Raw genomic sequence first — 23,961 nt, 5'->3', positions numbered from 1 at the left:
TTGAGCTAAAAATTAGTCTCCATAAGTTTACACTAAACTACAATTTTAGTTTTTAATTATTTTTAATTAAAGTACATATTTCGAAAATTTGTCAAAACTACTAATATATGTATGTACATATATTGTATTGTATTTAGTTAGAAATGTATGTAAATAAAATAAAAAGTACAATAGAAACCACAGCTGTTAGTTTGAATACACTTGAGTAGAGAGTGGAAAGGACACGTAGTGTGATAGTTGAAAAATTTAAGTAAAAATCGAAAAGATCACATTTTGTAGAGAGTTTTCACCTTAAAGTATTTACATATATATTTGATTATATTAGTGTTGAGATTGTATATTATTGGTAGTACATCATGTTTTTAGTAAATATTATTGGCTTATTTGTAAATAGTTTATAACTCAGCAAATGTACGAATGTATGTCTATTTGTATTGCATATGTTTGTATGTAATGTGAAGGTTAATATGCAAGAAAATGTGTAGGTCAAAGTTCGTATATAAAATATAAAGTATATGTAGGTAGAAAGTCACAAAAGTGCCAGAAAGAGTAATCGAGCAAATATAAATAATTCCCACAATAGGTTCGAGACAGAAGAGAGTAAGTAAGCAATTGAAGAAAATAGATAACTACTATAGTATTATACAAATTTAATTTTAAATTTTTTAGGCGCAGTGGATATAAATTTGAAAACAGTTTACTTAAATATAGTGCAGTTGTATGATTCGTATTCGTTCGTATACTCGTATATCTATGATTCGAGGAGGTAATATGCAATTTTGTATGTTTTGGTGTAAATGAAATAGATACAACTTTGCACTAAGTTAACATACATACTTATTATGACATACAATTATTTTTTTTTTTTTATATTTTTCAAATAGTTTTCTGTTTCCGAGCTAAATTATATCCGAAATTTGATTTAATGCTCCACGCATTCTATACAGCTGCACTAACTGCCACTATTATTACCGAACTAGAGTTATTAAATGAATTAAAAATATAAGAATAAAAATAAAATGAGAAACCTTGTCAAATGCTACATTAACATTTCCACTTTGTTATTGCTTAACTCGTTAACACTTTGTTATTGCTTAACTCGTTAACACTTTATTATTGCTTGGCTCATATTCCGCTAACTGCTGCTGGCACATTTCAGGACAAGCTATTCGCATCGCGTATTTGATAGCAAGCCAATAGATTGCTTGGCGCTGTGTTAAGTAATCCCAAGCGTTGCTTTTGTTTGCGCTGTTCGGTCATGTGATCCTTCAGTTCGTGCAACTGTTGTGACAAGCCCGTTATGAGTAACTGCAACTCGAATACCTGATCCCGCATGCTGCGCAACTCGATTTGCTCACCGTCGGCATCGACAGCGGCCAGCGACATGGCGCGTAGGCGTGGGAACCAGTCCAATATGCCTGCTTTCACCATGGCGTATACGTAACTCTCGGGTCCAGTGAACTCAGTGGGATCCTTCACTTTCACCAACACGATAAAGTACAAATAATGCCACATATTGTGTTCGCTTTTGATGTGCTCTTCAAAGCTGACGGTTTTGTTATCAAACGCCGAGCGATTAAGGCCGCACACAAAGCAGGTGTTCTTAAGGATGAGCTCCTTTTGCTGCTTCTCACTTCTCAAATCGGCAAAGGTGTCGATGATGACACCAAAAATCAAGTTCAACACGATAATGATGACGATGAAGAAGAAGAGCAAATCGTAAATGACACGTGCGGCGAATAGACTTTCCTGTGGGTCAGGAGAGTTCGGAGATTCAAATTAATATCAGGTCTGTTGTATTTATTTCAAGTCACTCACCTTGCTGGACGGCGCGCGTAGTATATCGCCAATACCGCCACCATTTCGCAGACCCTGGTTTAATGTGGTCACAATACACATAACTAAAGAGTCACAAGAACGTTCCTTTGCATCGGCGCCGCCGCCGCCGCCGCCGCAACCGCCATTGGCAGCGGTGGCAGTAGGACTAGCATCGCCACCACCATTGCCGCCTCCGGCGCAAAATACTCCTTTGTTAAAGGCATCTGGCGCGCTACAAGTGTTCTCCGCGTTATTTGCTGCCATCGATATGGTAATATCTGGCAGTGATGGCGGCGTTGAACTCGCCTGCCCGTCATCAGCATCCACCTCGACAAGGAAGTCGTCCTTAAAGAACATATAACCAATGATGGAGAATAGGTAAACCAAAATAAGAGCTAGGACTGCTGTTAAAACGATCGAGCGCCCGTTGCGTGTGACGGAGCGTATGACATTCACCAGAGTTTCTTCGCGATATACAACGTCAAACAACTGTGGAGGAAAAGGAACGCGTAAAATATGTTCAGGAAATAATTATTTGTTTTATACGCACCAGTAGCGAGTAGAAGAAGGGATGGAAGATCAGTCCACAAAAGCAGAAGAACATGTATATGCAGTGATAGAGTAGTTGCATGTCTGTGATTATCTTGAAGAAATTCTTCTCCAGTGTGCCGTTATTGCCCATGATACTCACGATATGCACGCTCTTTAACGTCACCTGTGAGGAAGATGGGAATATGAATTTTGAAACTGGTATTTCAATCACCTGAAGCTTACCGTCACAACTCCCAACAGGCAGAGCGTCGACTCTGGACCAATTAGAAAGATGGAACGTAAAATCACCGAGCCGATTAAAGTACGAATGCCTGATTCACGTGGAAGCGTCACAACAATAGCCAGTGAGAATAGCAGAATGGCCCAGAAGAGTAAAGAAATATGGGAACTGAGCTCTGCGCAGGAGAGAAAATTTAAAATTTAGAAAAGAAAATTCATTGTACTGCGTGGTTTAGAGAGGATTCAGAGTACACCTACCCGGTACCGTATTATCGAAAGGATAGAAGAATGCCACAATCAGATTAATGACAACCACACAATTGAAAAGAATATTGCTCCATAGTGACATATAACTGCTGACCCAAAAAAGGAACGGTTGTCCTATAGAGAAGAAAATTGTAAATATTTAAACTCAAGACGTCAATAGACCTCTTAAAAATTCTAGTGGACTCACCTCTCAACTTCTTTTGCCACTTCATTTCATTGAACATCTCCTCGGCCTTGTCAAAGAAGTCCGCCACCTTCGAGCCCTGATCATCGCGTTCAGCTGTGTTCAGTATTTTGATTTTCGTGTCTGTCGTCAAGTATTCGCATATTTCGGGTATCGGAAAAACGATTTGCTCCAAAGTACGGTCGTTACGTACGATCTTCAAAGTAAAAAACAATAAATACAAAGACTGCAACAATTTTCGTTAGTTATCGCTCACCTCAATTTGTGCTGTGTGCGTCGCATAATACATTAACGCCTGGCTCATTTTCGCATCAAAGTTGGTTGCTTGTGGATCTTCACACGCCTTTAGCAGCGCCGCCAGCTCCTTGTTGTGCTGCGCCAACTGGTGACAAAGAATGTAAATGTTGTGGCCCACTTCACGTGGACTCACCGAAACCTCGTCATCCGCTTCGGCGTCGCCGCCATCATGATCATCATTCTCGTCGATCATCTCCTCCTGGTGGTAGGCCTTACAGGCTACCTCTACTAGTTGTTTCGGATTCATATTGTATAAAATACGTTCGGCGTTCTCACTGTCGCCTCGGCTTTCCATAATGGCCAACAACAGTTTGGAGGCGTTGTTCTTAAGCTCCAAGACGAGATCCATGCGGTTTTCACCGAGAGGATTGATATTGTTAAGTATTAGTGCTGTTATAATGTCTAGACCGTTGGACTCATGTGTCGCTATGCAATTTTGATTTTCATGACAGGGTCCCTGACAGTATTCGGTTAGTGTTTCCAAAGTTTGGTTGATGAGTGCGACATTGTTTTCGTTAATGTATAGTCCCAGTAAGCCCAACCCACCTGTCGTTGAACCACAAATACAATCCAGAAACATTAGGGTTTCGGAGACGAGGTTATAGTTGGTTTTGTTGTTTTGATTGCGAAGTAAATTCTGCAGATCGGGATTATGATTCTCGCAGAGTAACTGCAGGAAACGCAGAATGGGTTGCATCACCAACACTTTATTCGAAATCTTATTGCGATCGTCCTTGCTGTCTTTGTTCTTCTCCAGCTTCTCGGCGAGTATGTCTTCTAATGGGCTATTAATGCTAATGGCAGAGTTTTCATCGCCCGGATGAATGCTTCGTGCATTGCCGTAAGCGCGAGCTGTTGCAAGACCCGCATTGTGCAATTCCTTCTTTAGCTCATCGGTGATGACAACGCCATTACTTTTGACGCCATGCTTACGAGCAATTTTATCCAGCTCCAAATTAACATCCTGCTTGCTTTCGTGAGCCTTGGCCGCAATATCTGAGGTGTTAACCGTCACAGTTGACTTTATTTCCTGTTGGGAGTCCTTCATTTTCTCGAAGAAAACTTTGTAGAATGCTTGATTGAAGTCGCCACTGAGAAATTTTTGATACATTCCCTTTTGTATGATAGGGTTGCCGCCTTCGAGTAGAGCAATGCCCAGTTCAACCGCTTCCACGAAAATTGAGGGAGAGTGTACGGACTTTATAACGAGTTCAATGACCAAGTCAGAGGCGCCTTCACGATCCAAATGATTTTGTACTTCATGTAAGGTTTTACCAGCTCGCTGGAGATACTTGGCACCCGGGCCGTGAGTTACGAGATGAACACGTTTCTGTTGCTCTAGTAGACTAGCATCAGTACCATCTAACTTGCCTGAATAGTTAAAATTCAATAAATATACAGAAATAACGGGATTGGGAATTAACTAATTGCAACAAACCTTCAATTGTCTTTTGCCCCATCCCACCGATTCCACCGCTATCGGCTACGCTTCCAACCATTATACCACTAGCGCCACCTCCGCTAACACCGCTTATAATTATACCGCTTCCGCCGCCCCCCTTCCGATCAAAGTACCGCATTAGCAGAGTGTTGCGCAGCGCATCTCCTTTGTCGCCATAATTCACATCGATTGCCATCATTTCGCGCAGAGTACGCAACACCTTTACACATAGTTTTTCTTCCTTCTCCTCCAGCAGCTTCTCAGTGTGTTTGATTAGCTTTCTAATAAAACCGCCGCTTTCGCAACTTTTGCGGGCCTCGGTGCCGGGCGGAAAAAGTAACTCCGATCTGTACAGAATGTCGACCAACAACGACAACTCCGCCTCCACCACCGGCTTCAGCTGATCTTCCAACAGCGACACAATATCTTGCAAGCCCTCTATGATCGAACGGTCTAAACGCATTAAATTTGCCGAGAGCTGCGTCTCATACTTTGGCTGCTTCGAGGCCAAAAGCCATTTGGTGGTCTGACGCGTTAGCAAGGCTGTTTTGCTAGACATCGACACCACCTGTTGCTCCAAGTCGAGCGGAATCGCAATGTTACGCGTCTTCGCCGACTCAGCCAACGTACGAACGCAGTTCTCGACATTAAAGCGATCGGCCAGTGACAGCCACTTACACTGTGTTAAGCGATAGGTGGCTTGCAGTATCTGAACGAAAATCATCTGACGCGTTTGCACGATGGTGCTCTGATCGGAGAAGGGGCTGGAGAAGAAGGTATTCAACACATTCGTCACACCACTCAACACATAATTAAGCAGTGTCTTATCGGCGTTGGCGCCGATGGCAATCAGTTGGTTAATATCGACCAGAAAAGACTTCTCAAACAAATTCCACATGTGACTCGAAGAATAAATCTCCTTAACCTCCACCTCGGTGTCTATATAACAATGATTGAGGAAGTCAACATAGGCTTCCTTCACCTCCGGCACGCAAGCAGGATTACAAATAATCGTTACTATATCGTCCAGCGAGAGCAAATTGTTGCATTTAATTTCTGTGTAGACATTCTTGCCCATGGTACAACAGGCGAGCAACTTAACAAGCTCCACATGATAGCGCAGCGGACTCGAGTCGCTAAGTGGTGACTTTTCACTCTGCATCATGGTGACGAATTGATTGAAGGAGCTTTTGTCGTTGTAGAAGACGAGCACATCTTCACCGGCGTTAATTAGCTCTTGCATAACCATGTCCTGACATTTACGAATGAATTGGTTCTCAGCTTTGACGATTGTTTGAAGGAATTGCAAATACACAACATGGCGGCCATGGATCTCAATGCAATGCACGAAATGTTGTACTACCTTGTCGGTCACCTCATTGCAAAGCGCGAGATTATCCTTAAAGATTGCGCAGACGGTCTTGGCCTCCAGTATCTGGAATGAATTAAAAATGGTTGAACTCAAGATAATTATGCCATTAATGGAATTCAATTAACCTCAAGTAAATATTGGTTTGGTATATTGAAGCATAATTTAATAATTTTGATTTTAATTGAGTCTACAAAAAAAGGAAATGAAGATACTCTCTACTCACGCCTGGATTGAGGAACAAATCTAACTGATTGTGCAACAACACTTGATTCTGTTGATTTCCCAAGCAGAAATTCTGCAGAAACTCATGCGCCAAACACATCAGCTCCTTCATGAGCACATCGTCCTTTTCATCATACGGATTCTGCAGTAGATCGAGAATAACTGTGTGCACACCAACGTTGCGGAGTAGGCGTTGTTCGTGTTTGCGCGGTTTGACGTTGGGACCTGAGGTTATGAAAATAACAGTAAGATTAAAAAGTGGTGGTGATGAGGTTTATAAAAATAGGAATCTTAGTAAATGACGTCGAAATAACTCAATTTATCCAGATTGTGCAAAGGGTGAGCAAAAATAAATCGACAAAAGTATTATTATAATAAATTTGTGCAGCGAAATTTGATATTAAAGAAAGGATGGCCGATTTTTCGAAACTGAAATACATACCCGTGGTGACGCAAAACTTATTCATACGTATGAGTATCTCTTTAACCTTTTTGTACTCATTTAACTGCTCATTTGACAATGAAGCACGATATTCATTACTCAAGTTGGAGACATCGATAGCCGGGTCGGATGAGCGCTCAGCAGCTGAAATAGGTGAAGGTTAAACGAATTAGTACTTTTTACTCCCACCTTTATGGCGACACTTACTAGCATTAAACTCATCTGTGGTTTTCGGCTTATAGACCCACAGCTCGGACTTTTCGACACTTTGCCGCAGGATGTCCAAGTCCTTTTTAATTTGCTTATACGACTCTACATCACTGTCGGACACAAGCAATTGCACCTATAGAGAGAGTTTCATTTTAGCTACGTGTTCAAGTTCTGTTTGTCTACATGGTGTGTTAATAAATATGATTAGGTAAATTAAAAACAAAAAATGACTGTACTAACGATATGATCCCATTTTGGCTAGCGCACGGTTAGAGTGGATTGTGGATGGGGTTACGGGTGGTAATGAAACGGATAAAAAATTATAAGCCACGTTATAGTTTCAAAAGAAAATTGCGGTTAGTCAACATTTGAGAAAGCAAAATGTACAAAAAATATTGTTAAAATGTTAATAAGAAACATAATCAACAGATCGTTCCCAGCATTGGTACTTACCTGTCTGAAAGCCTGTAACACCTCCTGTCGCTGACTGAAATGTCTGAAGAGCAGATGTAGCGCGCCGGATACCAACGACGGATAGTCGTGCATGATGAGATGGAGTAGGACGCGCAGAAAAGTGCGCCCACCCTGGCCATCCAAATCCAAATTCGACGCATCACCACTATCGCAGTCGAAAATGTCCTCCGCCTGCACACCAATTGACTCCAAATCGATATTCTTCTGACGTGTACTTAGCGCAGCAGCAGCTGCCGCCGCAGCCTCCATCAGCGCCGCATTCTTGCTACTTATCTCGCCACTACTCACATTGCCATCATTGGGCGAACCATCGGCTGTGCCAGTTGTATTGGCCGCCGCAGCTGCTGCTGCTGCTGCTGCCGCGGCTGCGCTTAACTCGGTCTCATCAAATTCGCGCTTGAATATCGATAGGAGGCAACTGATTCTATAATCCAAACGTACGTCCAGTATGAATTGTAGAATCTCAATTATCTTCAACTTGGTATCCATGACCAGGGGATACTCCTTCATCATCTGGGAAACGGACTTGCGATGTTGCAGTGCTAGCGAGGCGGGCGATGCGATCGCTTGACCAACGGAGCCGAGCGCCAGCGACGTCATAACCGTGTTCATGTCACCGATGGAACGAAGAACGCCGCCTTCCGCTGTAGGGGAAGACAGTTGTTAGTGGCGCTTGCGTTAGTGCAGCCAAATAATTTAACAAAATAGTACGCGGATAACGGGTATAATAACACAAACTTACCCGTTTCCTCTTCTGGTTGCGCTGCTCAATTTTATATTTTTTTATAATCAATTTCAATTTGTTGCAAGAGAAGAAAGCCGAAAATTCAATTTATCAAAATGGTAAGCAAAAATGTAATGCAATTTTAAGCAGGCGATAAGAAAAAACAACAAACTGGTAAACAATTTGAAAACGAACTTTCGAAAACATAACTCAAGCAAAAATTCCGCCGCTAAATATATGTGAATATATTCACTGTGACAATATTTGATCAACTTACAGTCCATATCCGTATTAACAAAGCGCCCAGGTATTGCGCCGTCCATGCCAGTTTCCGACACACAATCCAAAATGCAGAGCAGAGTTTTGGTCAGGCGCAGCAGATCGCTAAAGCTGTAGAAGCCGAAGTAGATGAGATCGCGTGCCAATTTTACCACCTGAAAAACATTATACACCTCAACATAGGATGCAATAATGTGAAAATAGAAAACCTAACCTCAAACGTTAGTTTATTTTGCTCCTGGTCGGTGAATAGCCACACCTTGGTGGCCACGTTGCAGAGATAATTTTCTACAAAGGCGATTGTCGTGTTGAATTTAGCGCGCACAGCTTCTTTATTATGATCTGGTTGCTGGTTCTTGCCATCGTAGCTGCATTAAAAAATAAAAATTAAAATTAATAAATTACAGCACTCAAATAAAATTTGAGACACAATCATTTCCACTTACTCTAGTATCGACATCTTTGATGGTATTTCGCTCCAGAGACGCGCATACTTAACCGGTGTCACAGGTTCTTGTGGATCACGATCGACATGCAAATGCAGCATTAGACGACAGAATGAAGCGCGCAGCTCATACGGCATTGTTTCATCGGACATGCATCTGGAATATTCAAAAGCCATAGTAAAAATAGTGATATATGTGAGTGAATTTACTTGAGTATCAAATCGATATCCAGATGCGGAGATAAAATGTTCAACGCCAAGTACTGGCGATTCAAACACATGTTCGAAAAGAGATTCAATTGATGGCGATAGTAATTGAGTATGGCAGCCTCCTCCTCTTTGCCTTGGGCAGCACAATCGGCCAAGTCGCCCATGGAACGTGAGTTCTACAAAACGGACGCAATTAGTTTATACCGATTTTCATTTTGTAATCGCACTTACTGGTTGACCGCGCCATTTCAAATGTATTTCATATTTTTCCTCAATCTCCGGTGCGTCATTCAGACTTGTCGTATCCCAACTGGTCGTTGTTGTTGAATTAGAGATCAAATCGGACTTCTCCTCGTCGTCTAATACCTCCGTTAATGTGCTCAGCGAATAGGAATCCGCGGAGGAGTTGGGGTACACATCGAACACAGGTGCTTTGAAATGTTTGATCTGTGTCTCGATAAGGATATCCGAGTTCTTTGAGCTGAGAACACTCTTGCAAATGAGCTCCTGCGTCACAGCTATCGCTTTCCGATTCGAAACACACAAATCGGAAAGGTAGTCGAGGAAGCGCGAATCCCAGTTGTGCATATTCTTGCGGACCAGACCTACAAAGGTCTCAATCTCCGCGGCGGTTATGTGTTTCTCCAGTAGTTTTCGATTGTTGTGCAACAGTGCGGTGATCGTGTCCTCAGCTAGGATATCATAGCCTATTTGCTTTTGCATGAGACCAAAGTGCTTGGCGATATACTCCTGCGAAAGACATGGAGAAATTAAAAAAAACGATTTTCATATATATGTATATTATTAGCCTCACCTGATTCTTGCGGTAGTCCTGTTGGGAGAGACGCAGTATGCGATAGCATAATCGGAATATATTCTTGTAAGGACTATTTTTCGGATCGCTCAGTTCATCGAGTCTCAGAAAAGGCGCTTCACCGCTCGGATGCTCCTGGAATGGACCCTGCAGTATTTTAAACAGCTGCTTGAGGATATATTGCTCGCGTAGCAGTTTTTGGCGATCTCGTATTGGACTCTTAATTGTTAATTCCAATGCCTTCGCTTTGTTCTGTTCATTCTCCATGCCAGCAATAAAGAAGACAATATCCTGCAGCAACGCTATCAGTGCGCGTCGCTCATTTATGGATATGCTGCCATTCACCAACTTGCTTGTAACGGTATCCAACACCTTGCACGCATCGTTTGCAAAGTCCAAATCACGCACCTCCACGGGTGATACCGGTATGAGGGCGAAGGCTTCTTTATCCTCTTTGATGGGCGAACAACAGACCTACGAATATTTGCAAATAAATTGAGTTCAAGGTCTGCCGCAAAGCGCTTTGATTTTGTAATTATAATTCAATTGTCTGGTATAACGCGTGCTATTTATATGCAATACTTGTCTGTATGTGTACGTACCTTTGACATCACCGGCTTGTCATCGTCTATGTCAATGGGTATGGAGGTGGCGTGCACCCAAGTGTTCGAGCACAAATGCCGCAAACGCACATAACTCGATTGCGGCACAAGACTGTCGGCGCGCGCCATCGTTGTGGGGTCTAATTCGAATACCGATGCGATTTCAGTGGAATATGGCACTGGCACCAGGCGATAACGTTCGCACTTGATCTTATCTGTGTGTTAATTGGGTGGAAATAAATTATGTAAATTCAATTGGAACAAGAAATATTTAATTTTATTACGCTGCTCGCATACACACCTGACTCTTTTAGCGATGTGTCCAGTCCACTGCCTTCCAAAGATTGGACCAAAGTCGTGCTGACTACCGATTCCAGCTCGGCGGCTAGGTAGTAACCGGTTGCTAAATGCTTAAAACGGTACAAAGAGTTCCAGTGCCCAGCACCGCCACGACATGAGTCATGTTGTACAACCTCAACCTCCCACAGCGCCTTGCTACTTGTGGCCGCTGTCGCGCTTGTACGTCCCGTCGTACGCAAGAAGACATGCTGTTGCTTTTTATACTCGTCCATGGTGAGGAATTTCTCTTGTTCGGCATGAAACAAACGCACAACATCACCGCCCTTGAGTATGTGCTCTTGATTCTCTTTGTGCTCCATGAAGAGCGTGATCTTCCATGAGGTGGAGGAATTGAGCACATTTACCTCCTTACAGCCAGGGTTGTCCGGTAACTCGTAATTGGAGGCTACATGTAGATTTTGTTGCTCAGCATTTACGGGATTCAATATGACTTTGTCGCCAACCACAACATTATCGCCCGCGGAACGTAGCTTATAGAAAGGCATTATGTAGAACCAAGAACCCTCATTACCATTGGCGTCCAAGTAGACTCGCATCGCATTTTTCTCAAGTAGCGAGGGTAATCGCTTGTTCATGGTTAGATATTTGTTTGATTTGAGATGGAGGAGCTGCACGACGCTGCCATATTGCACCACGGTACCCAGCAGCTTCTTGTTTTCGGTATCATTTTGTTTCTTTTCGATTTCCGCAGCATGCTATCGGAATATATATACATATGTAATTGTTATGTGCAATATGAGTAAAGATATGTAAATAGTAGGGACTTCAGAAATTCAATTGTTATTCCTCACTTCGAAATGACTTCCCTCGGAGCGAAAAAGTTATGTATAGTAGAGTAGAGAGAGTAAACTAATTTACTTTACAGTACCGGGTACTAAATCATCGTTCGGGATTTTTCGAAAGTAAATGTGCAGAATATGGATTACGCAGAGAAAAAAATCCGGAATTATTTGGCCCTACATCGCCGAGATGTTTGATATTGCTGCAACGACGACGTTGCGTATTCCTCGACGAAGAAATCCATACTCTTCGAGTTCATATTGGCACCCGAACTAGGGTCTACACCGATTCTAGAATGGTGTCGCGTTTAGATATACCACATATAATTAGAAGAGATCCCACTCATAATTAAAAATGATCTTTTATGGATTTATATGGGTCCTTGTTAGCAGTCTAAGTTATTTCATGCATAGACATAAGACATAATTAATAATAATAATTCAATGCTCGATCTAGATAGCCCCATAAATAGATTGGTCTTTAAACAAAGTTATCCGGCCGTTATTTCTACTGTCAGTCCCTGTACTGTTAAAAACTTGGGTAGATATAAAAATTGATATATACAAAATATTTCAAATAGCGCTACTCACATGCAAACGCTTCAAGAGATTCGTGTCTGTATTGGAGCTGGCAGACTGCTTGGCGGCTTTCCAGAATTGCTTTTGTGCAGAATAACGGTTCATGGGACAAACCTTTATGAGACAATCTGCAAAAATGCCATAAAACAATGAGTGAAAGCATACAACGCGGGCAAATAGCCAGCGTGCCAAAGAGCGGGTGGCGAAATGGCCACCTCCCCTGAGATGGTTTAAAAGTGCAAATCTAAAACAAAAACTTAAAAGCAACATTGCACTCACCTCTGAACTTCTTAGGCGGATAATTCAAATCGCCCGCCTCCGGGCAAACCACCGTGCGATCATCGACCAGGCTGACTCGGGCAATTAGCGGTAATGCAGTGGAGGTCGTTGGGTTTAGATTGGGAGGACATTATCACAGGCAGACGCAAACACACATGGGCACAGTGGTCGTGGACAAAACAGGCGGTTTTGTTTGATGGCCATTTGGTTGATTGTTCGGTTCGTGGGTTGAAGCGGTGGCATGGTGTAAAGTAAATATGAAATTAGTCAATAGCCAATACAGAGTATTTGTAGCGCTTAATCACATAACACGACGGGCGTACAGCAACACGATAATTAGTGAATTAGAGGGGGTAATAAAAATTCATAAACACAATAGGCGCCGTGGGAGGCAGAATCGTACAAAAGCAAAAGCCATTTGAATGGTCGCATGGGCCTAAGCAGAATGAAAATTCTTTTTGAGCCAACACGCGAACCATTAAATGCATACTGGACTTTATTTGTATTGTCCACAATCACAGTATAGCATAAGCAGTAAACATAATGCCAGAGCAATGAATGGCTTATAATATGAGTATAGTAACTAAGTAATAAGTAAATACATGAATATGTAAATATGTATGCAACATTACATTTGTACATAGGTGGTTTGAGTAAGAAAGCCGTGTGTGGCTTGGTTAGTATGTATGCATAGTAAATACCTTAATTTATAGGAGGATATAAAAATTAACTATTCATTAACTTACCCGAGTGTGCTGAGGAAGCCGCAAACACTGCCCTCCGCATAGAGCGACACAATATCGCCCAAATGCAAGAAGCTTGCCGAGCCAATTATATTATCGCCCATTGTGTTGAAAGTGGGCGTAACAGGGGTGTGAGCGCTAGTGACACTATCTGGAGCACACTGTGTCTCGCAAGCAAGTGGAAATTACACCTCTTGAATATCCTGTTTCTTCTTCTCCCTCTTATTCACCGTCTCGTTAAATATCACATATGTGTTTCAAAAGTGTATGAGCGCTTGCTTGCTTGTTTGTTGGTGTGTGTGCCCCCGACGAAACCGCAGAAAATGAGAGAGAAGCAATGGTAGGCGGAAAAGCGTGGAAATGGATGATAGTAGCAGTGGAAGTTGTACTCGATGCTGTAGTTGACGAGATGTTTGCTAGTGTTTGTATTTGCGCTTGTGTGTCTTACAAGCAACAGAATTCCTCAAGTTATGGCAACAACTGTTGCTGCAGTTGCTAAAAGCACTAAGTTTGCAAACTTGCCTTTGGAAATTCAAATTTAATTGGCTGTAAAGAAAGATAAATCGCATAGGTATGTGAAATTGCCTATATATATGTATGTAAGTGTAGGGAAATTTTGTGAAATATAGAAGAAGTGTAGGTATAGCAAGGTACAAAACTTATACAGTTCTAGTTTTCGTTTCACTCACTACTTGCTGTTAAAATGGCTCATTTATTTGAGTGATTCGGTCGAGCAACTGCCTGAAACACTTGAAATAAAGTCTAATTTCAGAACTATGATTTTCATTTGGCTAAATTCAAATTGTCACATGTGAAAATGTTAGGTTTATTGATGACTTTCTGAGAAGTTTATTTGAAATGTCTCTAATGATGCCTTTCCCAACAAAATCCATTATTTTCAATGGTTTGCATTTAAACATATATATGTACTTATTTCAGCTCATCAAATAAGAAGAAGCGTAAAGATGATCTATAATATTAATTAATTGCATACTGCAGCAAGACCGTAGAAAATAAACCATAACTTAGCTAAAAGTAAACTAATTATACTCTTAATTTATCCTAAATAATAAAGAATGAATATAAGTAACCGGCTCGAAAGCATTGCAAGCACTCTACTTCCATAAATATTGGATATGTATGTTTAATCATGCGCAAGACTTTTATAGGTATCTCGATCTAGACAAATTACATCTTATGATAATTGCCAAGGTCAAGCCAACACGTCGGTATTCCTTCTGTCCCATATGCTGGCGGTGTCTTAGTTTGAAACTCAGTGAAGTTTTATCGCAAGCGAGTGAGTGATGACTATGTACTTAAAAATAAAGCTATTTTCGCAAGTTTCACTCGTCTGTCAAAACTAAATGACACGTGCCTTTCCACACTGTATATCAAGACTCACTTACATACAAATATAATAAACATTTATGTAGGAGTTTTCGAGCATACGCGACAAAGTGCTTGCAACTAAAAGTGGGTGGGAAAAAAATTCAATTTTGCGTATGTCAATCAAATTATTGTTGAGAAAGGCAAACGTGAGCAGCATCGTTCGTTCTTTGATTTGTAGCAAGCACATTACCATAATGAGAAGAACTATGTAAGAGCTAGAGCCCACAAAGGATGTGCTGAAGAAAACGCAAATGTTGCGGAAATTACTTTCATTTGTAAGTTGAGCACGCACTTATAAATACTTTAACACAATTTTCTTCCATTAGTTATGCATTAAAATGTGTTAAATAGAAAAAGTAAATTTTCATTTATTTATTTTCAGTATACTGTCGGTTACTTGCGTACAATACGTATTTGTTACACCACATTCCACATTAAACAACACACCACGAAATAGTTTCAATAAAAGTTTCCACAAAAAAATATAACTTTTTTACATTTTATTTTTGTTCTTGCCACAAACCTCAACCACGATGGCATAAACAAAAAATATTTCTAAAATATTAAAACTCACACACATATTTGTTTGTTTGACTGTTTTTAGGTCAAAGTGTAAATATGTATGCTGGAATTTTAAAGGAAAGTAACGAAAGCGCGGCGAAAGCAGAATGTTGTTGGCTGCCTGGATGGGTATATGAACAGGAGGTAAACATAAAAAGGCATATCCGGCGGGAGTATGAGCTCAACTCAGCAAATAAATATTGGGAGGGAACGGTGAGATAGGGAGTCGCTGTCACGCGCCAAGCTGGATAATTTTAGGGGTTTGCTGGCGCAGATTACCACCCCACATATACGAAAGATACAACGTGAAACTGTATTGTCATTGTAGCAAGAATAAAAACAACATTAACGACAACAACGACGAGCAAACGGAGTGCCGAGCAGCCAAATTCCATGCAGCATCCGAATAAGTGACAGTCAACGACGGAAATATGTATCAAAGTATTTTGTATAAAAAGATACACCCAAATTCCTGGTTATATTTAAAAATTTATTGAGTTGTCTGGGTGGATGTAACGATAAGAGGTACTTTGCTTCACAATTTTCAACTTTGACAGCACCAGTAAGAGATCTGAGAGTTTTGTTCGCATATATATATGTATATATATATTTGGCGTAGGAACCGATTTAAGCGATTTTAGCCGAATCCACCAGAGCGCGCCACTCATTCCTCCTTTTTGCTTTTTGGCGCCATCTGGAAACACCAAGTGAAGCCAGGTCACTTTGCGCTTGGTCTTTCCACCGGAGTGGAGGTCGTCCTACTTCAAACCGTTGCCAATGTTAAGAGGACCATAAATCTTACGCAAAACCTTTCTCTCGAAAACCCCATCGGATGTTGTCATCGTCCACGCTTCGGCGCCATACATCAGGACGGGAATAATGAGCGACTTGTAGAATTTGATTTTGGTTCGTCGAGAGAGGACTTTACTTTTCAATTGCCTACTCAGTCCAAAGTACCCCCATAGCTTCCAGAATAAAACACGGCCTAGAAGGTTGCATGAGTTGATACTTGTTCAAACCTGGTATATAGCGAACGGAGCTTACAGGCAAATGATTCATCGTCTTTTGCTTCTCTACGGCAATCAATTGTCTAAGTGCTTAGTGATTTCAACAGGACGATTTCGGTTGATGATTATTTATTTATGATTTGTATAATTGTAGCGTCGAAACAAAAATATTTATTTAATTCAAATATTGGCATTGGGAGACATTATTTGTAAACACATTTCTGTTGCTTAGTGTATGTTGATCTATATATACATATGTTCGATTACTTATACATACTTATTTAGGTGTTCCCATATAAAACTTGTACTTTTGTATATAGGGCCGTAAACAGCATTTTACAAGTAATACATTACACTTAGACACATACATATTTACATATATGTACATACTATCATGTTGCTTGGGAAATAAACAATTTGCATTAAAAAGACATAAAATGAATTTATTTCAAATTCAATTAAACTTGATTAACCATTAATTGGCTTATAGTTTCAACACAAATTTCTTCACAATCATATCAATATGTATATATGTATTATACAAAGAAACTGGAAGAGATGCACACGATTTTAGTGAGCCACGGAGACGCACACACCCATGCACATGCACACAGATTTCACCTTTGATCATCGCGAATTTCATGGGTAATATCATTTATTGAAAATTAATTGCTTCTGATTGATTTATAGCACTTAACACGTTCGGAGGTGCCATGTAGGCTGGAATTTGGGATTCTGTATATGTGTGTATGAGTACACAATTCTAAAATGATACATTTGGAACACAGCCCCGAAAATACTTTGCTTTCAATGATACAATTTTAAACCATTTTATTCACATATACAGCACATGCTGACCTCCTGCAGCAGGATGGCACACTCAATGGTAAAAATTAGTTTTTGTTGCAACAACTTTAATTAGTTCTTATAATAATTTTTTACATAATATTAGCAAATTTTCCTTTTTGTGCGATTTTTACACTCTTCATCTATGGACACTCGAATTTTGAAATCTTCACTCAAAATGTGTTGCGAAAGATTTACCAGGTCTATTAAATGATGCTGCTGTGATGCTACTCCACACGTTTGCCCGACACGACGTACGTTTCGGTTTCTGTAGCGAGGCGTTGAAATAAACAAATATTCGACCGCGAAATTACACTACCGCACTCATCAAAAGTAAGCAAGCAAACGATGCGCGAAATAATTTTTAATTGTGTTGTTTAAAAGAAACAAAAATCATCATTGCGCTGCGTCTAAACGCCAAACATCAAATTGACCCACTCACTCGCGCGCGCACCCTCTTGAGGTGTTGGAGTGTGTGTTTTGTGTGTCTGTGTGTGTGCGAGCGAGTGCGATAGGTGTTGCGCGTCCGCTTCCGACTCGAACTGAAATGAAAATGAGGCCCCTCAACTGGGCAACGTATGCGTATGAAAACCAGCCAGAGCCAAAGCCACTGGAAAAGCTGTGAAAAAGCGTTATTGAGTAGAAATCATTTAGAATTTCACTCAAAAGCACGAGGCGGCGCAAGAGCATTGTGAGTTCTTGCCACATTGACTTCCTGACTGCGGCTAGAATACACTAAAAGCCTGTTGGCTTAAGAAATTTTTGGCTTATAAACGTTTGTTGGGGGTTTAGTGTGCACTCAGATGCCAACGGCCTCATTTGCGCGCAAGAGTAAAAGCTCTTCTGGCCACTTCGCTTCGTTTAAATAAACACTCTCACTCTCATTGCCATGCGTGCATATTTGTATATGTGAATGTATGCGTATTTGTTTGAAATTTGTACTGTTTTCGGTTGTATTTTGGAGCCCCAAAAATTCGGTTCATACATATACATACATACATACATATCGTGTTCACACATTTACACAAACAGCCAATAATTAGCGGTTAATGCAGTTGAGATTTCCTATTGCGTTTGTTCTACATTCTTCTTCTTTATTTCTCTGTTTTTGCTTTTATTGTTCTCAAGGAATTTTAATGACTTCTGTTTATTTACGAAAATGACCTAAAGTGTAGTTGTTGTGCTTCTTTTTTTTTGTGGTCTATGCAGCAGAGCATAATATGGGCTAATTTATGGCGCTTTCACACGTACTTGCGGTTTAGCATGCATATACAAAAAAAAACTAGTTAGATAAATATTTACGCAAATTATGATTTTAATTTGAATATCGAGGTAAAGTGGTTTTATACGAAACTGATATTGAAATGGGCATCTTATAAAGTTCAAGCGCCCAAAAACATAGGTGTATAGTGGTACAGTGGAACTTCTCTAACTCGAATCACCATAATCCACAAAAAAACTTCGAGTTAGAGACTCTTCGAGTTATAGAATTTTCATTAAAACATATAAATGTTCAAAAAGCTGTAAAATATATATATATTGACTTCGTATAAAGTTGTATGTTCATGCGTTAAAACATGTATTATGTAATAGGGTTTGTTGCAATTTGCTATTATTGGCTCTTGACGTCTATATCCCATGCCTTTTTTAGATGATTTATGCAATCCATAAGTGTAATATTATATTTTTTGTTTGCCTCCGTACAATATAGAGGTACTCTTTTAAAATTCTGCTTCGATAGTAAAATTTTAAATTTTGTATTATGCCCTGACCAAAAAGTTCGATTTATGGAAGGAAATTTGTATGAAAGTGGCACTCTATTACCTCTTTCAGAGTTCGAGTTATGGAGAATTTCGAGTTATAAAAGTTCGAGTTATGGAAGTTCCACTGTATTTATAAGACGAAAATAAGTTCTTAAACGCATCTCCTACTGACCGGCTTCTCCTGTATCTCAACCTCGCGTTAAGGAAATACGCTCTTAGTAATAATTTTTATCAGGCATCTTTCGAGAAAGTCATAAATGTCATGATAGATACTTAATATTTAATGTTTTCCTTCAGATTGTCTAGTTGATAGACTAGATCTCAAAACCCTAACGATTACAATCCTCTAACTTTCTGAACAACCCTCGTTCCCTTGAAGTTAGATTTTTCACGCCAAACTTTGTTATCATAACTCGATGAATTTATTTCCCATTAGAAACTAAGTATTGTGAAAACATAAAACGAAGCTCATGCCACGACGAGTCACATTATTTACTTATATAGTCATTTCTTTGTATAAGCGCTATTTATTCGCATACATATGTCTGTATTTACATCCGTTTGTATATTTACGAATGAAGTAAAAAGCTCACAATGTTGCCGGCACAATGTAAACAATAAACAAGGTAAACACAACCAACCGCTGTCTCTATCCAACGCACTCATAGATACTTGTGCACATTCCACTTATCAGCTGAAAGAAAATCACGTGTATGTGGTATAACCACATGCGCACGACTAGTCAGCTGTTTGACGGCCGTGTGATAAGTGATAAGGGAACGATGAACAGCTGTTGCCGCATAACACAAGTTGTGATAAAAGCGAAAGTAAATTGAGGAGATAGAAATGTAGAGAGCAGTTGAGTTTTGAGAAACCAAACAATTTAATTTAGCAGAAAGCACGAAAGCTCCACAGATTTTGAGAGCTTTTCATTTTATAAAAGCTATGAAGCTCGCAAGCTTTTTCAGGATGTTAAGGATTTTAGGCGCATACTGATGGCGTAGAGGAATTCACTTTAGTGGCAAATTGAAGCTGTTGGCATAAGCGTGAACGGATGTGCGAGTGTTAAGTGTTAAAGAGGTGCTTTGAGAATTCCATTCTTTGCAAATATGGTGGTGGTGGTTGTTGGGTGTGTGCATGTATGCGCATATATGTGAGAATACATATTCGAAAAAAGTGTGAAAATTATGTGCAGAGTAAATTTAGAAAAATTTGTATTAAGAATAAGTGGTTTTGATAAAACATTGAACAAATGAAAGTGAAATGAAGCGAATTGTCTTTGAAAGGAAACAGTTTTCAGTGAAAAAAAAAAATTTTGCAACCGTACCAATGTTTGATAGATATACATATGTATGTATATCCACAATTATATATGTATGCGTGTTTCAAGTAATCTAGGATATAAAAGAGTGATAAAGAAATATTGTGACAGTAAAGCGAGTATAACGGAGTTCATTTGAAAAATTATAATATTCATTGTTAAAACATATTCACTTAAATATATGTATCTATGAAAAATCTAAAAATCAATTTCAAATAAAGTGAAAATTCTATCAGGCTTAGTGTAACACACCCAAAAATATTTTCTATACCAAACAATAGCGGTTTACAACTGTTAACTGCCTCCAGACACACTGATATACAAGTCTGTATTTATGTTTGTATATATCGTATATGTATATTGGGATGCTGGAACACGATGCTTTTAATACAGAATTCGTGTACATAGTACAAGATAGGGGGTGCCACCAAAAACAAAGTCTTCATAAATCTTAAATCGTTTTGTGATAATAGCGAATGGCGTGAAAGTGTCCCTGTTGGGAATTAGAACCTGACGGAGGCTAATATGAGCCTTCGGTATATTGTTTGTTTCATTAACCGTCGACTTCACTGTATTGTTTTATATCAATTTATTTAAATAACTGTTGAGAGTAATTTGAATTTTTCGCGTCAACCTCGGGCCAAATTTGTCCATTACGTAATATTGCTTTAAGAATAATAAAATATTATTTAAGAGCTCAATTTCCGGCTGGGGAAAAAATATCATTTCCACACATTCATACGTATACACATATTATATTGAAAAATCAAAGGATGAGTGTAGAGGTTTTCAATCTCACAGTCGCACATAGTGCAAATAACGGACTGCCGAGAATTCATTTAACGATTTCTGTATAACTTATTGAGTGTCTGAATTTAGAATATGGACCTATATGGAAGTGGTGTGTCTAATTTGATTGACTACAAGAAAATATCTAAAATGTAAGTCTTTAAGTTAAAAATCACTTAAATGCTCACACCATCAATTCCATAAGATTAAAGTGATTTCATAAAGGGATGATAGTAATTCAAATATTTGATAAGACTATAATATTTATTATGTAGAGCGTCTTTCTTGCACTCACTAACAAAATAGCACGAATCGTTTGAATGAGCTAAACGTAACGTTGATACTATAAAACCAATTGACAGATTCCTACAAGCTTTAGAACAAAATAATAGCAAACAATGCAAAGTTATCGGTGTATATTTTCAATTCTAACAGCCAATGCTTCCCAACAACCCATAATTAAACAACAACATTCCAGAGAACTTTATACAACGAATTGTTTGGCAGAGAACACAGCCTGCTGCCAACTCAAGACGCACACACTTTTGTATACTACATCTACTTACAATCACCGCAAGGCACAGCCCAGCCAACCTACAAAATTATAGTATAGCCGAATTCTTTCGCATCACCACTCAACCTGCGATGACAGAGTCTTTAAAACAACTACAGGCGAGAGACGATAATTAATTTTGCTGAATGAATAGAATTAACGGCGTGGCGGAATCTGAGAGGAAGGAGTTGTCTAAAAAAAGCAGAAAACAAGAAATGAGAATACTTACAATTACTTAGGAGTGCAGTGTGTTTTTAAGGACCTGCCTTAGCCAAACCATTTTCATAGAAGCTTTGAAAGCTTGGAAGAGAACAAAGCGGCAGGCGGTGGAAGGAGTAAATGAAATGAATATTTGTTTGCATAATTGAGACTGGATGAGAAAAGTTGGATTATTCTTTGCGAATAATAGTTGTCGGCAGTGTTTAGAAAGATTAATCAATTCAATAATCAATTCAAGAAGAAGAATCAATTTTTATTAATTTCAACCATTTTCATTCTGTTCACTAATATGCAGCGTCTTCATGTGTCATATGGGCATTTTGTATGCATTAAGAATGAAAATGAAATTAATTAATTAATCGGTTGAGAAATCTGAACAGATCCTAATGTATACCAAGAAATCATCAAAAGTTTATAAAAAAAGACACAATTATTTTTCAAATTTTGAATATACTGAAGGTAAATCTATAGGTTGGTTTACTTCTTTTCTTTTCTCTCTTTAGTTATTATTTTTCAAATTCACTGAGAAACCGGCATACGCTTTCAATGGAAAATTAGATAAGAACTTCGATGAAAGATACATACATATGTATGTAAATATGTGAAGATTGGTTACTCTTTCGTTGAGAATCCATTTCCAAAAAAAATTAGAAGCCAATTGACCCTGAAATAATAATATAGTTGACTTCTCTCAATTGAGATGCATGTGTAGTATGTATGCCTGTTAAAAAGATAATAAATCTCCATATATACACACATATGTATGCACATGTTCACACGCAGATGCTCACACACTGCTATTTGTAGTTGTAAATTTAATTGAGCTAAATATAGCCATAAAATCTGTGTGCGATCATTAACAACAATGCTAATTGATACTCGTGTATAGAAATTAAACAAAGCCATGCGCCAACACAACGCCAACAAGAGTGCGCAATGCACAATGCAACTGCAAGCCAGCATGCACCATTGCAGCAATAGCAACAACAAGAAAATATAATAAATAATGCTCCTCCACTAGCTAATTTAGCAATAATAAATATGCATGCTTTAATTAGAGCCTAGCGGGGCGCACACTGTGCCGAGACAGGCGAAAATGCTGAAAAAAATACTGTGAAGGGGTGAAGAAGAGTTAAGTTCATGTTAAGCTGACCATTATCTATACTACTATTATAAAGAGGAAAGATTTGTAATGAATAAACTCAAATACTACTATGCCGATTTCAAAAATTCTTTCACCCTTGGAAACCTACATTTACCCCGAGTAACATAGGCTATAGTTTTTGCAAGAATCCTTACTTTCTGGAAACAGCTCAGAGGTGAGAGTATCAAAAAAACTCCGTGATGGAGAATCTTAATCTGAAACTGAAAATCGTCTTTCAAGTCATTCTCTTCGCATTGCAATCGGTCAGAGAGTCGAGTAAAGCGCGCTCGCAGCTGCTTGCTGAACAAAATTTCAAAACTTCCCAAGTACGCGCTTGAGAGTCAAGTACGGAACATGTGCAGCGGCTTGAAGAACAAATATTAGAAATATACAAGCTCGCATTAGGGCGTCGAACTCTGAGCGTTGCCAAGGCCTTCATAATCAGAGACAAAGACATCGGTTGTAATCAAGTTTTACCTTATTGTAAATAAAATATAATTTCATGTTCGATTTTTTTTTAATTAACCCACGCAAGAAACGGGAAAGTACATACATATGTACATATATAAAAAACTTATAACTTTTGAAATGTTAGTTTAAACCCGTGCGAAGCCGGAGCGGTCTGCTATTATGTATATAAAATTGAAGGATCAATGATTTCTATATATGTAAAGTCAAAAATCTACAAAAAACCTATCCAGAATTACGAACACTATTGTACTCGTATTCAGTGTATGGACCTCGGATAATTAGTGGACCGATTTCCTTAACTTGGTCTATTACTCCTGTCTTGAACCCCATTGATCTTGCGTGACTTGATCTCATAAAATGTAAATAGACTTTATCTCTTTTGACCCATAGCTTACCATTCATTACCTCTATATATGTAAGCAAACTTAACCTTGACCTGAAGTTTTTCTTTAACTGAACCTGAATATTCTATTACTCCCATATTTACTTTATTACGAGTATATGGTAATACAGAGAATTGTCTTTCAGAAAGCCATCCTGATATAACTCTATATCTACCACTTTTAATTAAAGGTATTCGAGAAAA

The 23,961-nt window shown here is 39.2% G+C and overlaps 2 protein-coding genes across 3 annotated transcripts in view; one reads left to right on the top strand and one right to left on the bottom strand.

The window, feature by feature from the left end:
* Nucleotides 1-122: 122 nt before the first annotated feature.
* The window catches only part of LOC105221597 (inositol 1,4,5-trisphosphate receptor), a 27,057-nt gene continuing 3,218 nt past the window's right edge, over nucleotides 123-23,961 (bottom strand). The window contains exons 2-25 of one of the 2 annotated variants that reach the window (XM_011198695.3): nucleotides 13,316-13,858; nucleotides 12,570-12,640; nucleotides 12,303-12,418; nucleotides 10,874-11,627; nucleotides 10,573-10,787; nucleotides 9,971-10,444; nucleotides 9,388-9,906; nucleotides 9,157-9,332; nucleotides 8,948-9,103; nucleotides 8,716-8,869; nucleotides 8,500-8,656; nucleotides 8,241-8,261; nucleotides 7,478-8,142; nucleotides 7,022-7,157; nucleotides 6,815-6,958; nucleotides 6,374-6,597; nucleotides 4,776-6,213; nucleotides 3,297-4,708; nucleotides 3,044-3,236; nucleotides 2,848-2,970; nucleotides 2,593-2,765; nucleotides 2,369-2,533; nucleotides 1,819-2,307; nucleotides 123-1,749 (exon numbers count right to left, since the gene is read on the bottom strand). In XM_011198695.3, coding sequence (XP_011196997.2) covers nucleotides 1,156-1,749; nucleotides 1,819-2,307; nucleotides 2,369-2,533; nucleotides 2,593-2,765; nucleotides 2,848-2,970; nucleotides 3,044-3,236; nucleotides 3,297-4,708; nucleotides 4,776-6,213; nucleotides 6,374-6,597; nucleotides 6,815-6,958; nucleotides 7,022-7,157; nucleotides 7,478-8,142; nucleotides 8,241-8,261; nucleotides 8,500-8,656; nucleotides 8,716-8,869; nucleotides 8,948-9,103; nucleotides 9,157-9,332; nucleotides 9,388-9,906; nucleotides 9,971-10,444; nucleotides 10,573-10,787; nucleotides 10,874-11,627; nucleotides 12,303-12,418; nucleotides 12,570-12,640; nucleotides 13,316-13,416 — 8,670 coding nt within the window. In that variant the 5' untranslated portion in view covers nucleotides 13,417-13,858 and the 3' untranslated portion in view covers nucleotides 123-1,155. The remainder of the gene's footprint in view (nucleotides 1,750-1,818; nucleotides 2,308-2,368; nucleotides 2,534-2,592; nucleotides 2,766-2,847; nucleotides 2,971-3,043; nucleotides 3,237-3,296; nucleotides 4,709-4,775; nucleotides 6,214-6,373; nucleotides 6,598-6,814; nucleotides 6,959-7,021; nucleotides 7,158-7,477; nucleotides 8,143-8,240; nucleotides 8,262-8,499; nucleotides 8,657-8,715; nucleotides 8,870-8,947; nucleotides 9,104-9,156; nucleotides 9,333-9,387; nucleotides 9,907-9,970; nucleotides 10,445-10,572; nucleotides 10,788-10,873; nucleotides 11,628-12,302; nucleotides 12,419-12,569; nucleotides 12,641-13,315; nucleotides 13,859-23,961) is intronic. The other variant, XM_011198696.3, reaches the window with a different exon arrangement.
* Nucleotides 19,855-23,961, top strand: part of Nmdar1 (glutamate [NMDA] receptor subunit 1) — an 18,242-nt gene continuing 14,135 nt past the window's right edge. The window contains exon 1 of the mRNA XM_011198694.3: nucleotides 19,855-19,958. The gene's annotated coding sequence lies outside the window, so the exon portion shown is untranslated. The remainder of the gene's footprint in view (nucleotides 19,959-23,961) is intronic.

This window comes from Zeugodacus cucurbitae, chromosome 2 (genome assembly GCF_028554725.1).
Source record: "Zeugodacus cucurbitae isolate PBARC_wt_2022May chromosome 2, idZeuCucr1.2, whole genome shotgun sequence".
In the NCBI taxonomy this organism is placed as follows: domain Eukaryota; kingdom Metazoa; phylum Arthropoda; class Insecta; order Diptera; family Tephritidae; genus Zeugodacus; species Zeugodacus cucurbitae.
Note: the sequence above shows the minus strand (reverse complement) of the source record. Positions and strands in the feature narration are given on the sequence as shown.